The 15,736-nt window shown below is 40.0% G+C and overlaps 2 protein-coding genes across 2 annotated transcripts in view; both read right to left on the reverse strand.

The window, feature by feature from the left end:
- LOC110002290 (trypsin-1) overlaps nt 1-3,129 on the reverse strand; it is a 4,780-nt gene extending 1,651 nt beyond the window's left edge. Inside the window, exons 1-2 of the mRNA XM_020657875.3 lie at nt 2,999-3,129; nt 1,036-1,198 (exon numbers count right to left, since the gene is read on the reverse strand). Coding sequence (XP_020513531.1) covers nt 1,036-1,198; nt 2,999-3,035 — 200 coding nt within the window. The 5' untranslated portion in view covers nt 3,036-3,129. The remainder of the gene's footprint in view (nt 1-1,035; nt 1,199-2,998) is intronic.
- Nucleotides 3,130-4,567: 1,438 nt separating this feature from the next.
- On the reverse strand, nt 4,568-15,584 carry golm1 (golgi membrane protein 1). Its single transcript, XM_020657873.3, has 11 exons — nt 15,425-15,584; nt 11,893-12,034; nt 11,257-11,436; nt 10,831-10,885; nt 10,611-10,713; nt 10,354-10,477; nt 9,056-9,197; nt 8,740-8,949; nt 8,431-8,592; nt 8,210-8,308; nt 4,568-7,913 (listed from the first exon to the last, which is right to left on the reverse strand). The coding sequence occupies exons 2-10, from the start codon at nt 12,019-12,021 to the stop codon at nt 8,211-8,213; spliced, it is 1,203 nt and encodes a 400-aa protein (XP_020513529.1). The 5' UTR covers nt 12,022-12,034; nt 15,425-15,584; the 3' UTR covers nt 4,568-7,913; nt 8,210.
- Nucleotides 15,585-15,736: the final 152 nt, after the last annotated feature.

Here is a 15,736-nt window from a genome sequence, read left to right on the forward strand (position 1 = left end):
GTAAATCATGATACATCTGTCTCAGTAAAATAAAACAATCCACCGCCTCCAAACAAGACAAAACACAGCAGCCCAGCTTTTAACAAGAATAAACAAATGTGTCCATATCACAACATTTTTTTTAGTTTTCATCCTGGACCTTGGAACAGCGTGTTAAGCTCTGCCAGAGGATCTCAGACTGCACACTGTTTTAGGGGGTTAAAGTCTTTATATGTGATTTTTCACACTTAAATATAATATAAATCAAGTATATCCTCTGAAAATAACTCTGTGAGTCATGACTGTCTACAATGGGTGTGACACCCGAGTCCCACTGTCTGTGATGTTTTCAGAGTCCTATCTTCAGTTTGTTTACATCGCCAGGACGGCCAGCCGACTCCTCCCCTCGAGTATAAAAGTTGTTTAATTGAAGGATTACAGAAAAGAAGAATAACATACTGTACTCACTGCTTAACTGTGTTTCTAGATCACGCTCATTTCAGGTAAATTTACATGCAGTGTGAAGATACCAGCATAATAAAGATCGCTTGCATTAGCATGCTAACACAACAATGCAGCGCAAGTTATTTTGATTTCATGCTGGAGCTCAAGGGCGACATCTGCTGGATCAAAAAATCGCATATAAAGTCTTAAAACGCTCAGCAACTATAGGAAGGGCCCTATAAAGTTCTTAAAATCAACAGGCAGACAGTAAAGGGATAGCATTTGTTGCTCATGGCAACAATAAACATGTATTTTACACAAGTATTTTAGTAGGCCTATTTTTTTGTATTCAAATTAAAAAACAACAACGAAACAAAACATCATAATTAAAATGCAGAACTAAAAAGGTTTTAGTTTTCAGAGCCCTCAGACTTCAGAACAGCCTGCCAGAGGAGCTCAGACCTGCAGAGTCAGTCCTTCCTTTTATTACAGAAAGCTTTAACTCTGGGATTTTATTTTCAGTCTTTTATTGTCTGTTGTGAAGCTGTGTTGAAAAGTACACAACTAAAGTATTATTATTATTATGTGTGACACAGCGTTGATGTCTCTTACTGTTGTCCACAGTGGGCCGCAGTGAGGACCCAGAGACTGTTGAGCAGGGTGCCCCCGCAGGTAGTCTCTTTTTGCTTGGCCGTGATCTCAACATGGTACTGCCTGTCCTTCTTACATTTCAGACTCCCGACGATCCTCTTCTCAATGGAAGCCAACGCGGCTCCTGACAGATGGAAGAAGAAAATAATTCTGTGTGAACGAGTCGAGTTCAAGCTCAGACATAAAGGATGAATGTCAGAGCAGGTGACGATAAAGACGGGCAAATGATGTGGAACACAAGGCAAACAGAAAGGTTTGTAGGGATACATCTGAAAGAAAACAGTAACAATATGTTACATAACATATCTCACTTAAATCAAAATAGCCTCTATGAGCCCTTCCAGTCTGGTTTCCGCCCCCGTCACAGTACAGAAACTGCTCTACTAAAAATCACCAACGATCTCCTCATTGCTTCTGACTCCGGCTTACTTTCCATCCTCATCCTTCTTGACCTGAGTGCAGCCTTTGACCTATCTCACACCCCATCCTCCTCAGTAGACTCTCCTCCATTGGTATCACTCACACCCCCCTTACCTGGTTCCGCTCTTATCTCTCAGGCCGCACTCAGTTCATACAGCTCAAATCCTTCAAATCCGCGCCTTCCCCAGTCACTACAGGTGTGCCCCAGGGCTCTGTCCTGGGGCCCCTTCTCTTCATCACCTACTTTCTCCCCCTTGGCAATATTTTCCGTAAATTCAATATACTTTTCCACTGCTTTGCGGATGACACCCAGCTCTACCTCTCCAGTAAACCAAACTCCACACTTCCACCCTCCTCCCTCACTTCTTGTTTATCTGAAATAAAATCCTGGTTCTCCTCAAACTTCCTTAAATTAAACAGTGATAAAACCGAGATCCTTCTCACTAAATCCATATTATCCAAAGTTGGCAGTTTCTCCCTCACTATTGACAGCTCCTCAGTTTCCCCTTCCCCTCAGGTTAAGAGTCTGGGTGTCATCCTCGACAGCACACTATCATTCAAATCCCATATCAATAACATTACCCGGTCTGCATACTTCCACTTACGAAACATCAACCGTCTCCCCAGCTCTGGAACTCTCTGCCACCGGACATTTGCAATATTGACTCTCTCCCCATCTTCAAATCCAGACTCAAAACCCATCTGTTCAAGATCGCCTATTCACTCTGACACTTTAAACTGCAATTCCACTGTCCACAATTCCTTTGTCCACGATTCCATTTCTTTACTGTATGCTGTTTTTTTTTATCCATCGCTGTTTTTAAAATGTTGATTGCTGTACAGTGTCCTTGTGTGTCCTGAAAGGCGCTTATAAATAAAATTTATTATTATTATTATTATACTAGTAAAAGAAAAAAAGAAGAGAGGATGGAGAGTTCATGTGTGTGTATGCTTGGATATCTATTTGACTACAGGCCCCATGTGTGGAGCCTGTAGTCCTCCCAGGTTCATATCCGACCTGTGGCTCTTTTCCCGCATGTCATTCCCCACTTTCTCTCCCTCCCTGATTTCCATTCCTATCACTGTCCCCATTAAAGGCACAAAAATCCAAAAAAGAAATCTTTAAGAAAAAAAAAAGTTGAATTTTTAAATTAAAGGTTTTGGATGTTGGATAGTAACACATAAATAAAAATGCTTAAACACATAAAATAATACACTACATATACTGTGTATACACATTTATATCCATGCATCCACATAAACATGTATACAGACAAAATTACCCAAACATCATCATTATATAATTTATAATGATTTATTTACAAATTTACAAATATATAACATGATATAAATATTTAGAACGATTTAGAAAATAGGGAAAACGTTCGGTTTTTTAACCTTTTATTTCTTCTTCACCTTTAAACCAACTTTAATAAAAATGCATGCTGGAGAAAGTTGTAACAAATAAAAACATTTTGGATAGAAGTTGATAGAAAACACTCACCAGCCGATAACAGAATGAAGACAGCGCAGAGCTTCATGGTCGTCCCTCTGATCACTTTGGGTGGTTGACTCCCTGATGTCTTCTGATGGATTATATTCTGCTTTCCTCTCTGGGTATTTATACACAGGAGGTCTGAGACGTGAGGGAGGGGCAAGCAAGAGATAAAGGACTGTGCATCATGTTCGGGGAAAAAAAACATTTGAACTTTACGAGGTCAGAGCATCTTTTATCTTAATGCAAATGTCTGTCTGTGTCAAGATAATTTCATTTTTTCAGAATATCTGTGTGAAACCTTTGCTGCATGTCAGCTTCCATATTTAGAACTAAATTCACATTTACAGACACTAAACTAATCGGCTCTCATTCACAAAACGTAATAAACTCGACTGTATTTATTTGTTATTCAGATGTAACGTCGTGTTGTAATTCTGAGACATCATGACACCATCTTTAGTCACTAAGACGATATACTTTATTAAACCCACGAGGGGAAATTCAATTTTTACACTCTGATATTGAAATATGTTGCACACACAGGCTGAAAAAAGGCACATGCACAAATGAAGAGATGTCAGAGTGAGGGGGCCGCACACAGCAAGCGCTGTGTTAGTGACTTCTGATGGTCTCACACCGCAGCCTCTACCAGCAGTGTGAGAATGTGTAGGTGTGACCTGAGGTGTAAAAGCACTTCTGAGTATTCAGAAGACTAGAAAAGAAGTGAACAGTGAAATATCTTTTCTTTGCTCTCTTCTGAATCATGAACACTGTTTTGATAACTCAATAGTAAGTAAGTCAAACTTTATTGATTTTAGCCCATTTGATCTTTTTCTGTTGTGTCATGGTTTGGAAACCTCTCTGAACCAGATCGTGAGGTGGGTCCAGTAAGCTGAGTCTGGAGACTTTGAACACCAGGCAGGTGGAGCAGGTGGATCACCAGCTCAGTCTTTAGAGATGAGTCCCCCTCCTCTGCATTTGTGAGTTTGAGCCTCTTCCTTCTGGACGAGAGACTTTTAGTTCCAAAGTGCAGAACGAAGGGCTCCCCATGTAACTTTACTACACGGGGGAGTGAACAGCTAGACCATCTGCGCACCAATGAAACTGAGAACGTTGTAAATACAAATGAGGTCCACTAAAGGATTACAAGCACACATTTGATAATCGAGGAATATTTGTTTGGCTTTGAATAGAAACGTATGTCAGCCTATTGTCTCAAACTTAGTCAAATCGTTGTAATTTGAATATTCTGAAGATAAATCAGCTACTTTGATCGGTCACGCTCTTATTATCTACAGACACTGTGAAGGTGTACGTGTAAAACATGACCTCTCAAAGACTTACACTGAATGTGTGCATGATTGCCGTTTGATCTGACTTTGCTGTTACTTTCAGAGGAAACATGCTGGTCTGGTTTCACATAATAAGCTGGTGTTTGTGTCTGGGGTAATGCAAATGTAGTTCAGGTTAAAAAATCAAGTTCTAATATGATGTTTGTTCACCGGTTCGGTTTAAGGATTTTAAACATGAATCACATGAAATGTTCAACAAAAGAAACAGTGGGAAACCATCATGTCATGGTAGTAAAAACAATTTTATTATCTTCCAAAATTAAAGACCATGATTATCGATTCCTTTCACAAATTAATTCAGCAGTTCAGATTTCAAAATAAAAGACATGTAATCAACAGAAATAAAGGAATCAAATTCAGATGAAAACAAACAAACAGGTTTCTGTGCGGTGACAGAGAGAAATGGACTTTGACACAAATAGGCAGCTGAAGCTTTCTGACAGAACAAAGAGCAGAATCTAAACACCTGCAGCATCAGACAAGACAACGGATCACAGCAGCTTTTCAAAATAAAAAAAAATATCACAGACAATAAAAGCGCAGACACATTATTCATTGTAAGATTGACCAAAAGGAGAGGACGAAAGACTCGTTCACATTTCTATGAGTCCAATATTCAAATATTACACTTGTGCTGTCGTCGTGTTTGAAAGGTGTCGCTCACATTACTTTGTGTCTCTTGTCCTTAAAATCAGTCAAGAGACTTCCTGTTCTCCAGGTGGACCTTTTTATGGCCAGATAAATTAAAAACTTTAATACAAATAATTTAAAAAAAAACTCCTCATAATTTGAACCTTTACTTTGAAATTTGAGCTGATAACATAAAAACTCTTACAGGAAGTTAGAAACCAGGTCCAACAAACACACATTGTCCAGCATGTGTAAACCCTTAAAAGCCAATTTGTCAATTTTTTCACATCCTTACAAAACAGATTTTTCTCTTTACACAGACACACATATTTACTGGAGTGTATTTCCCCGCCTGTCCCGACCTTTAGATAAAAGTGTTAAATAATTCAATCTAATTACTGTAGATGGTTGACTCTTTTTGGGCAGCACCCGTGAAACGTAAAGATAATGTCCACTCTGATCGCTGATGTCTTTTTGCTTCAACATGAGAGAAAATCAAAATAAGAATAAAACACTGTTTCATATTAAAATCTATTACTGATACGTCTCTGTTAGATGAAATGTAAGGGCTTTAAATGGCGTCTAGTGTCTCATCCTTTACATCCGGAGGAAACCTTTCAGCCTGTGTGCATTTTGAAAGATTTGAAAGATTTTGTGAAAGTTGTGGAACCTCGGCATCAAGAGCGGCTGAAGCTTTTATGTTGGAAAAAAACCCGTTAGAAAAGCATTTAAGAGGAGACCTTTCCATGAACCTGCCAGGTGAACAAACACTGTGTATAACTCCGTTGTGGTTTAACACATCCCGGTTACAGATAGGCAAATAGAGGACGTTTATAATATCCTTGTATGGTGTGAGAGTCTAACAATGGACGTCATATCTATATAATTTAAATAGAGCGAACTAACGATCTGTTGCCTTTTAATCTCAAATTCCTTTTTTTCCTACGTGCAGCAGAGTGCCTGTATATGGGAATAAATAATCCGTCCTGTACGTGAATCACAAGGCAACTCATGGAACTACTCTTTTGTTTCTTCTGATACCTCATGACCACACATGTTCCAGTCTAGTGCAGCTTTAAGTTGAATTCATACACACATCTAGGAGCAGTACTCAGTTACTGGATTGGCAGGAGCCTTAAAGCATAACCACACAGTTCCTGCCTTCAGAAAATGTCCTTCAGAGAATGACAGCAACTCCCAAACTCTCTCTCTCTCTCTCCTTTTCAATAAAATATAAAACATTTCATCAGACCAGAGGCGGCATCTAAAAACACTCTGAGCAGGTTCAGCGTTACATGTAACACAGCTGGAAACAACTGGCAGGAAGGACAAGTGGTGCACACAGAACCGATAAGGCATGATTTCAAAATAAAAACAGATTGATGATCTGCAGATATCGTTCAGATGTTTCAAATCATTTCAAAAAGTCGAAAACTGTTCTTCTGTGTTAGCGTACATTTCAGATTCAACCTTGTTTTACTCTATGACCTCTCAGGACACACTCACACGAGACCCAGTTGTACTATGTTGAAGCACGATTGTCCCCCCCCCTCCCCATTCCCCCCTCTGGCCTGCACCCACACTGCTCCAGGACTTACCGGGCCTGAGCATGGTTACCTCTTGTACCTAACTTCATAAAACAGCACATGCATGGCTCTACGTGATCATGAAGCGTGCTCAGTTTACAAAACAGACTGACTAAAAAAAAATAAAAAAATAAAAGGGACGCAAGATTGGATCTGCGTCTGCACATCGGAGAACAACACAGAGAACATGACAGCTACTATACTCACTTTGACTTTTGAGTCGTTTTAGTCAGATACAGACATTACACTATGGGATTTCTCGGTAAAGGAAGCGGGGATCAATCATACTTTTATAATTAAAGTCCACATTGTTACTTGTGCTCGTGCATTAACTGTACCGTGCCAAAACACACCTCTTCCAACCGTGCATTGGCCAAGGAAGCGTACTGAGTTTGAGCACAGATCGGAGCACTGACACTACTCAAACAAACTGGACTTTGAGGGTGAAGAGTGCTTAGACACGGTACAGATTGCCCAGTGTGAGTGCGCCCTTAAACACAGCAGAGTATAAAACCTGATCAGCTGTTATCGTTCTAGGCTCGATGGAAAGGTTTTTAGGCACAACTTTCTTTAAATGTTTCATCATGCAAAGCTGCTGTCGTTAACCTTCCAGTTTGACCGGCTTTCACATCAAAATGACACAATCGCACTAAACAGTCAAGTTACAGTTTTAGCACATTCGCTGCAGATTAGGAAAGCATCATTCAATGACACATTTTTATGGAGCAAAGCATTCTGATCATTTCCCCAAATTAAGCATCCTTTCATATGAAACACTACAGGACTGACTGACGGAGATGTGCTGCAGAGTCTGTTATGAAGGAGTTCTCTCACTTGATCAGATAATTCAACGTTTTCATCCATCGTAACCTGATAAAGGTCCACACAGCATCATTTATACTGCATTTGAGTCGCTACAGAGTGAACATATCAGCATATCTAATCACATATTATAAATCTGTTGATTTGTAATGAGGAAGTTTTATCCCTCATCATATAGTGTGAAAAATTACATCTGCATATTTCTGCCTTTTTATCTGGTCTTTTGGAATAAAAAAGCATTGTGCATGAAGTTGTAAATATTTTCAACTCTAATCCCTAAAACCTTGAATCGTAGTAAAATCAAATGTAGAAAATACAACAGAGAAATAAAACCATTACAGGATGCAGATGCTATGCTAGTGAAATCAATCCCCTTGAACGCGAGTCTTTCATGCAGAAATGTCCGTCTTGGTTTCTCTTGTGTTGACTGTGTTTGGAGGGTTTTGCATTAACCTGTTATTGTGCTGAGATGTACAATCAGTTCTGCTTTGAAGTGTGTGGAGTGTGTTGGCTCCTTCGGCAACTCCAGACCTGCAACAGAATTTCAACGTTTATAAAAAGAAAAGTGGAGGAAAACAATTACAAATCAGTGGTTTGATCTTCATCCAAACCAACATGCTGCACAGTGGACGAGAGACAGACTCCCTTTCTTAATATATTTTTAATCAACAAACTATTTCAACACTAAATTTATAGGGCCCTCTTATTAAGCCCTGCACCAACACCAAGCCAGTAAAAGGGGCGGGGCCTTAAAGTGTGATGGGCTTTTATTTGAAGTTTTACAGTACATCAGTTTAGAAGACATCAGTGTGTGTTTCAGTGTGTACCTTAGGTTTGAGCAAGCGCTGCCTGTTTGTCTGCTTCAAACTCGCCCTCGTTTTCATCGTCCCCGTTGTAGTCAGCCAGCTCCTCCTCCATCTCCTTGTCTATCAAAGATCAAAAGGTACAGGGGGTTATTATTAACTGCTTCTAAATGCTCTCCAATGCCCTCTTTATAAACACATACTTTTTGGGGGGGCGGGGGTATTTTCTCTTTCATTACACATACCTATATTTTCATTCCGTTTAGTCTGCCGTTGCTTCTCCAAATCGACCCCACCAGCTACTTGTTCTTCAGCGTCATATTCATCTTGCTCGTCCACAATTTGACCAGGAGAGTCATCGGCCTTCGCCTGGCTGAGCAGCATGCCTTCCATCCCGGGGTCCGCCTCTGAGGGGGGGGAAATGGTTGTTTCAACACACATCAACATTTCACAAACTCAGCTCTTCAAATGTCAGGATATGAAACTTGAGCTCTCTGTCCTTCACTGAACAAAGCTCTGCAAACTAAGAGTAGGAAATAGAGCGAGTTCTTTACCCTCTGTCTGAGCGCCGTCTTCATGAACATCCATCACCTCCAGCTCTTTACCCTCAGTCAGGTTATTCTTCAGAAGTTTACTGGTATCTGCCTCGCCCTCCTCTGTTGTAACAGCTCCCTCTGGTGGTGACAAAATGTCCTGCTTCTCTGCAGTAGCTGAGGGAACGGCAAGACCCTTGGCTGGGGTCTGGTCCAGTGGAGCATCAGCAGCTGGAAAACAACAGAGCACGAACATGAGGGAGTGTGTGTAAACATATTTGTGCGTATAGTGTTGTAAAATGTATTTCTGAGTAACCAGGACATCCAAGTGTTTTACCTCTGTCCACTATGATCTCGTTGGTTAGTAGTTCAGGCAGATCTTTGTCTTTGGGTTGAGAGAGGCTCGGTGTGTGGCTCACCACAGTGGATGTCTTAACTGCATCAGAGCCAGTCATGACTGCTCCGTCCACTGCATTTTCCTGCAGCAAACAGACACCACAAAAACTCAGTGTCAAAAACAGAGAAGTGGGAAATACATGTGCAAAAGTGGGAAAGCTCAAAGCTAGTCAATTTCTATAAGATTTAAGAACTTCTTTCACTTCCTTTGTTGAAAGACTGTTTTTCAATGATCTGTGGACAACCAAGAGATTTTCTCATTTTATTTTACAGCTCCACATGTCAGTAAATGAGGGTCATCATCACAATACCAGAATTTTAAATTTTGATACGATTCTTGTAAAAATAAAACAATTTTGTTCCGTGGTTGATACCAAGGCAACAACAATGTAAAGCCTAGATCCCCAGTGTTGAGTAATTTCTTGATTTTAATAGTGTTTGGGTTGACAAAATAACAATAATCACAAATAGCAAAGATTGTAAGCAAACTCCTTTTAATGCTGATGGAATACCTTTTTGTTTAGCTTCGTTTGTACAATAACGTAAAGGTCTCATATTCCGCAAAATCTAATTTACCATGTTTTTCTAACACTGATAAGTGACTCTAGTCTGTCTACAAAACCCCCAATTATGAGAAAAGTCCATCCTCTCCATCTTTTCCCTGCTCCACTTTTCAGAAAATGTGTGCTCAAACAGGCCGTTTGGAGATTTTCCCTTCATGACATCACAAAGGGCAGTAGCCCCTACCCCAGGTGGGTGACACTCCCACAGCTAGGTGTTTGTTCTGCCCTCTGAGTCTGCCTTCTCACAGTAAACAATAGGACATGGAGCGAGAAGACCGAGTACACCCAAGCCCTTCCAGAGAGGGGGCGTGGTCAGACACACATTTACATTTAAAGGTACAGACACAGAAACAGCCTGTTCTGAGCAGGGCTGAAATAGAGGGGTTTATAGACATGATCAAATACAGGATCAGAGTGGATTTAGAACAAGAAACTTCACACAAATGTTTTGAGGAGCTCTGAGACTTATTTAAACTGGTTGAAAAGAATGATAATATGTGACCTTTAAGTCATTTTAAATTCAAAAACTCTCAACACTGGCTGAGCGCTCAACTACTCCCAACGACTCCCAACGACTCCCAAAAACAGACTGTGTCTCTTACATAGGTGAAACTTACATTCTGTATTTTACGGTACGTCCTCTTTATGTTTATGTAAAACATGAAATCCTACTCACAGGAGAGGTGACACCTTGAGGAACGATGAGTTTCTCCATTTTCTTCTGAACTTCAAGTTTAGCAGCTGCCACTCTCTCGTCACACAGCTCCTTCTGGGACAGCACCTGGGAGTTACAATGGGTCCTGCACATGCACACAAACAGACACACAAATCAAAGGATCACCGGGAATTTTAGAAATGTTGCTTTCATTGTGATGAAAAAAATGCAAATATACCTGCTAAAAAAAAGAAAGTGGGGATGAATTGTTTTCTTACATGTCATAAGTGAGTTTGTTGTTGAGAGTTTTGATGTTGCCTTGGCAACCTTGCAGCTCTTTCTGAAGCTTCCCAAGGTCATCGCTCAGCTGATTCAGCTGACCTACAGTAGAGACACAAACACGAGACATTCAGAGCCTCTTAAAGAACGGAGAAGAAACATTTTTCAACACAGCTCTAGAGGATTTTAACCTGTAAGAAGTTAAATATTTACAATTACCTTTGAGTTCCTGAAGGGTTTTGGTACTGGAGGTAATATTCTGCTGCAGTATACCCTAGAAGAAAAGAGAAATTAAAAAAAGGCCGGGAATAGATATATTAACAAGGTAACTTTATAGTTTATTTTATTTACATTTTTCCCTTGACACTGTGGGAGTTTTTTTTTTGGGGGGGGGATTGCCTTTATTGGAGAAACAGGACAGTGGTTAGAGTTGGAAACTGGGGCAGGAGAGCGGGGAAGCCTCCGGAGCCCCCTGCAGGAACAGATGGCTGACGTCAGGCTTTGTCCATTAAAATGTACAGCCTATGATTCAAACCCAGGTCGCCCACATGAAAGACTACAGCCTCTGCACATCAGGCGCGTGTACCAACCACTAGTCAACCCGGCACTCCATGGGAGTTTATTTTTATCTATCCATCTACCTACCTTATCCTGGCTGCAGGTGTTCTGGGCTCCTTCTAGCTGTCTCTTGTAGAGGCTTTCGATGTTGCTGATCTGCTTCTTCTGTCTCTGAATTTCTTCCTGGAACTCGTTCTTCTTCAGCTCTGCGACTCCTCGCTCCGCTGCTCCTCGTCGCACCTGGCCTTCCAACTCATACAGCTTGGTCTGCATCACACACAGAGAAAACACAATTGAGCTTGGCCCGTCTAGCAACACCTGACACCCCAGTGAAAGTTCCTACCTATATAGAGTATCACATTAACTTAAAGGCGACACCTGCTGGAACAATTTGCGTTTTGCACTTCCTAAACATGGCCCCTACAGAAGACATAGAGAGGTACTAAAGATGTTTTGGGCCAATTCTTTAGCAGAAAATTATGATTTCTTTTTCAGATTAAAACCAACAAAGCAGGATCAAAATTAGGATAAATTGGGATAAATGTTGAAAGAAGGAAGAAGACATTACAAGAACCGAACATCTAACCAAGGAGGGATACATGATAAGATTAGAGATCATTACCAACACCTTTCACTTTAAACAACATTACATTTACAAAAAGATGACATGTGCACTGTCAACACACCACAGGAAGAAAAAGAGACACAAACTGAGTTACCCACCTGTAGTTCCAGGTTGCGGGAGCTGGACACCCAGTAGTTAAAGCCCAGAACCAAAATACAGGCGATCAGAGCACCGATCATCAGAGGGGGTGACCTTCCTCCACGACGTCCATTTCCCAGCCCACCCATAGCTGTCACCAAACTGTGTACAAAGATAAAGAAGATCAGCCAGGGTCAGAGCACTTGGTTGATTATTAAAAAAGAAAAGATCTTTGTCTGCAAGAAGCAGTGAGACACTTCTGCTTTTATAAACTAGTGTCACACCATCAGCATGTCGTTGGTATCAACAAAAATCAGTAACTGACTGAAAAAAGGTGTTTTTTGATGATTCACACATCAGAGTGTGTTTCGTAATTGCATCAGAAGTGCAGAAATAGAAAGAAAAACGTTTAAAAAGACATTCATGACACAAAGCTATACAGTATGCTTTACACCAAACTAGGGCTGTCCAAATGTTCAACACCACGTTTCAAAGCGATTCTAAAAAGAATTGATAAGAACCAAAGCTTTACAAAAAACTGAATATATAATATTATATTTCTTCTAATTAATCGAAAAGTACCACTTGTGCAAAAAAAAGAAAGAGCACTGTTGAAATTGCCAACCAATTTGTGCAAATTAGACACACAAGAGGAGTTTGCCTGCATTTTTTAGTCATTAAAAACAAGAAATTACCCAATAATGGGTGCCTATCGCTTGTATTTTTAATGCTGTGGTAACAAAAGAGCTATCTATATTGATTGATTTTTACAAGACTTGTATCAAAGTCTTTAAATCTGGTATGGAGAAAACCCTATACCAAACACTTTAAAGCTGCAAGATATGTTTCTTCCATATCACTTATCTGCAGGATGCACATTAGCAAGGTACTCTCCAGCGTTCAACCATGCCAAGAACCACAAGAACCCTATCATAATGTTTGCTGGTGACAATGCACAACAGTCCAAGTAACTAATATGCACTCTGGGCAATGAATGAGCTGTGACAGACCATGACCCTAAAAGCACCCCCCTCCTCTGCAAACCTTTAAAAGGTGTTTTAAAAGCTGCCCTCCACGGAACATGTTGCTGTCCTAACATTACACACTCATAGACTTGACTCATTGATTTGTCATAGCTATTGCTTGAATGCCTCTCTTTCTCTACGGTTTCCTTTTAGTTACTGTTGTGTGTGTGTGTGTTGTATGTCTTCAAACATGTGAGTTATAAAGTCCTTGTGAAGCACTTTCTAAAGTGTGTCTTATGTCTTGTATGTGCTTTCAATGTGGCCTCAGTGATTATTCTTTTCCCTCGTCTCCCCTGGATTATCTTTATAGCATGAACTGCTGTGATGGCTCCATCTGTGCTTGCTCCAATTGTGTGCCACATGTTGTATGTCTCTCTCCTTTTTGCTTAGGCCTGCTGTACTTACAAATATAATGTAATTTATTGTATTTTAATTTTTAACTAATGCATTTTAGGTTACCTATACTGACAACTAGCCTGGGCCTACAGCTGGAAAGGGGGACTGTCCACCAAACAATAAACAAATATAAACAAATAAAAAATAATAAAACAATGATAATAATAAATAAAAATAATAATTATTATAATAATAAAATAAATAAATAAATAAAAATAATTAAAAAATAAAATAAAATAAAATAAAAATAAACAAATAAACTCTCACATTGACTTGAACAGAAACAGCCGCCGTGGCAGCATAAAAAAAAACCCTGCACCAAAAATCACACTAAAGGAGATCTTAAGAATCTGCTGTTGATCCGAAAAATAAAGAAATGCAAACAATAACCAAGTAAGAAATGGTCGTTAGTAATTGATGGTGACGACAACTCCCTGTTTAATTACAGAGCAGCTCAAGGGAGTTAACCAACAAGACAAACGAGCATTGCATAATAATGAAGAAAATGTGGTAATAAAGACTCTGCAACTAAATACTAAGAAATGTAATAATGTAAGGACAAAGCATCTCGATAGCAGAGTTAACATCAAACAGACAGAAAGGGGAGTAATGTTTAGAGCCTTCAGCAGAGTTAACATTAAACAGACAGAAAGGGGAGTAATGTTTAGAGCCTTCAGCAGAGTTAACAAACAGACAGAAAGGGGAGTAATGTTTAGAGCCTTCAGCAGAGTTAACAAACAGACAGAAAGGGGAGTAATGTTTAGAGCCTTCAGCAGAGTTAACATTAAACAGACAGAAAGGGGAGTAATGTTTAGAGCCTTCAGCAGAGTTAACAAACAGACAGAAAGGGGAGTAATGTTTAGAGCCTTCAGCAGAGTTAACAAACAGACAGAAAGGGGAGTAATGTTTAAAGCCTTCAGCAGAGTTAACATTAAACAGACAGAAAGGGGAGTAATGTTTAGAGCCTTCAGCAGAGTTAACAAACAGACAGAAAGGGGAGTAATGTTTAGAGCCTTCAGCAGAGTTAACAAACAGACAGAAAGGGGAGTAATGTTTAGAGCCTTCAGCAGAGTTAACATTAAACAGACAGAAAGGGGAGTAATGTTTAGAGCCTTCAGCAGAGTTAACAAACAGACAGAAAGGGGAGTAATGTTTAGAGCCTTCAGCAGAGTTAACATCAAACAGACAGAAAGGGGAGTAATGTTTAGAGCCTTCAGCAGAGTTAACAAACAGACAGAAAGGGGAGTAATGTTTAGAGCCTTCAGCAGAGTTAACAAACAGACAGAAAGGGGAGTAATGTTTAGAGCCTTCAGCAGAGTTAACAAACAGACAGAAAGGGGAGTAATGTTTAGAGCCTTCAGCAGAGTTAACAAACAGACAGAAAGGGGAGTAATGTTTAGAGCCTTCAGCAGAGTTAACATTAAACAGACAGAAAGGGGAGTAATGTTTAGAGCCTTCAGCAGAGTTAACAAACAGACAGAAAGGGGAGTAATGTTTAGAGCCTTCAGCAGAGTTAACAAACAGACAGAAAGGGGAGTAATGTTTAGAGCCTTCAGCAGAGTTAACATTAAACAGACAGAAAGGGGAGTAATGTTTAGAGCCTTCAGCAGAGTTAACAAACAGACAGAAAGGGGAGTAATGTTTAGAGCCTTCAGCAGAGTTAACAAACAGACAGAAAGGGGAGTAATGTTTAAAGCCTTCAGCAGAGTTAACATTAAACAGACAGAAAGGGGAGTAATGTTTAGAGCCTTCAGCAGAGTTAACAAACAGACAGAAAGGGGAGTAATGTTTAGAGCCTTCAGCAGAGTTAACAAACAGACAGAAAGGGGAGTAATGTTTAGAGCCTTCAGGCTAAATTCAGGTCAGGATTCAGCTTCGCGTTTGCACCGATACAGCTCGTGTCAACAGTCACCACACAGCCTTCACACTTTAACATGTTACAGTATGAATTATTTTACAAAAATAACAACACTGGCTGGCACATTTGTTTGACTATTTATGAATATTTTCGTCAAATGCAGCCGGCGCTGACACAATACGTTGGAAGCTAACGCTAGCGTCACAAGCTAGCAGCTTGTTGCCATTAGCGATAGGTGAACGTTTAGCTTGCTAAGGCTTGCCATCTACTTACCCGGTAGACTAGAGAGTCGGGAATCAATCAATGTTGGACAAAGTTTATCCCAAGAATATATAATGATATGTTCCTTCAAAATCTTGCCGTGTTTTTCCAGAAATTAACGCATTACTGCTCGGCAGTGTCCATTATCCCCATACATACAAACAGCCTGTTGGCTCAGTCAGATGATGCCTTTGTGTGCTGTAGGAAAAGTTGAGCTTTGCGGTAAGCGATCGTCTCACTGATAAAATATAGATTTATTTTTCCAAAGATTTTAGATACAAAGTACTTCTGCAAGATCATGTATTAAGTGTGAAATAACAGTTT

This window comes from Labrus bergylta, chromosome 2 (assembly GCF_963930695.1).
Source record: "Labrus bergylta chromosome 2, fLabBer1.1, whole genome shotgun sequence".
NCBI classification, from domain to species: Eukaryota; Metazoa; Chordata; class Actinopteri; order Labriformes; family Labridae; genus Labrus; species Labrus bergylta.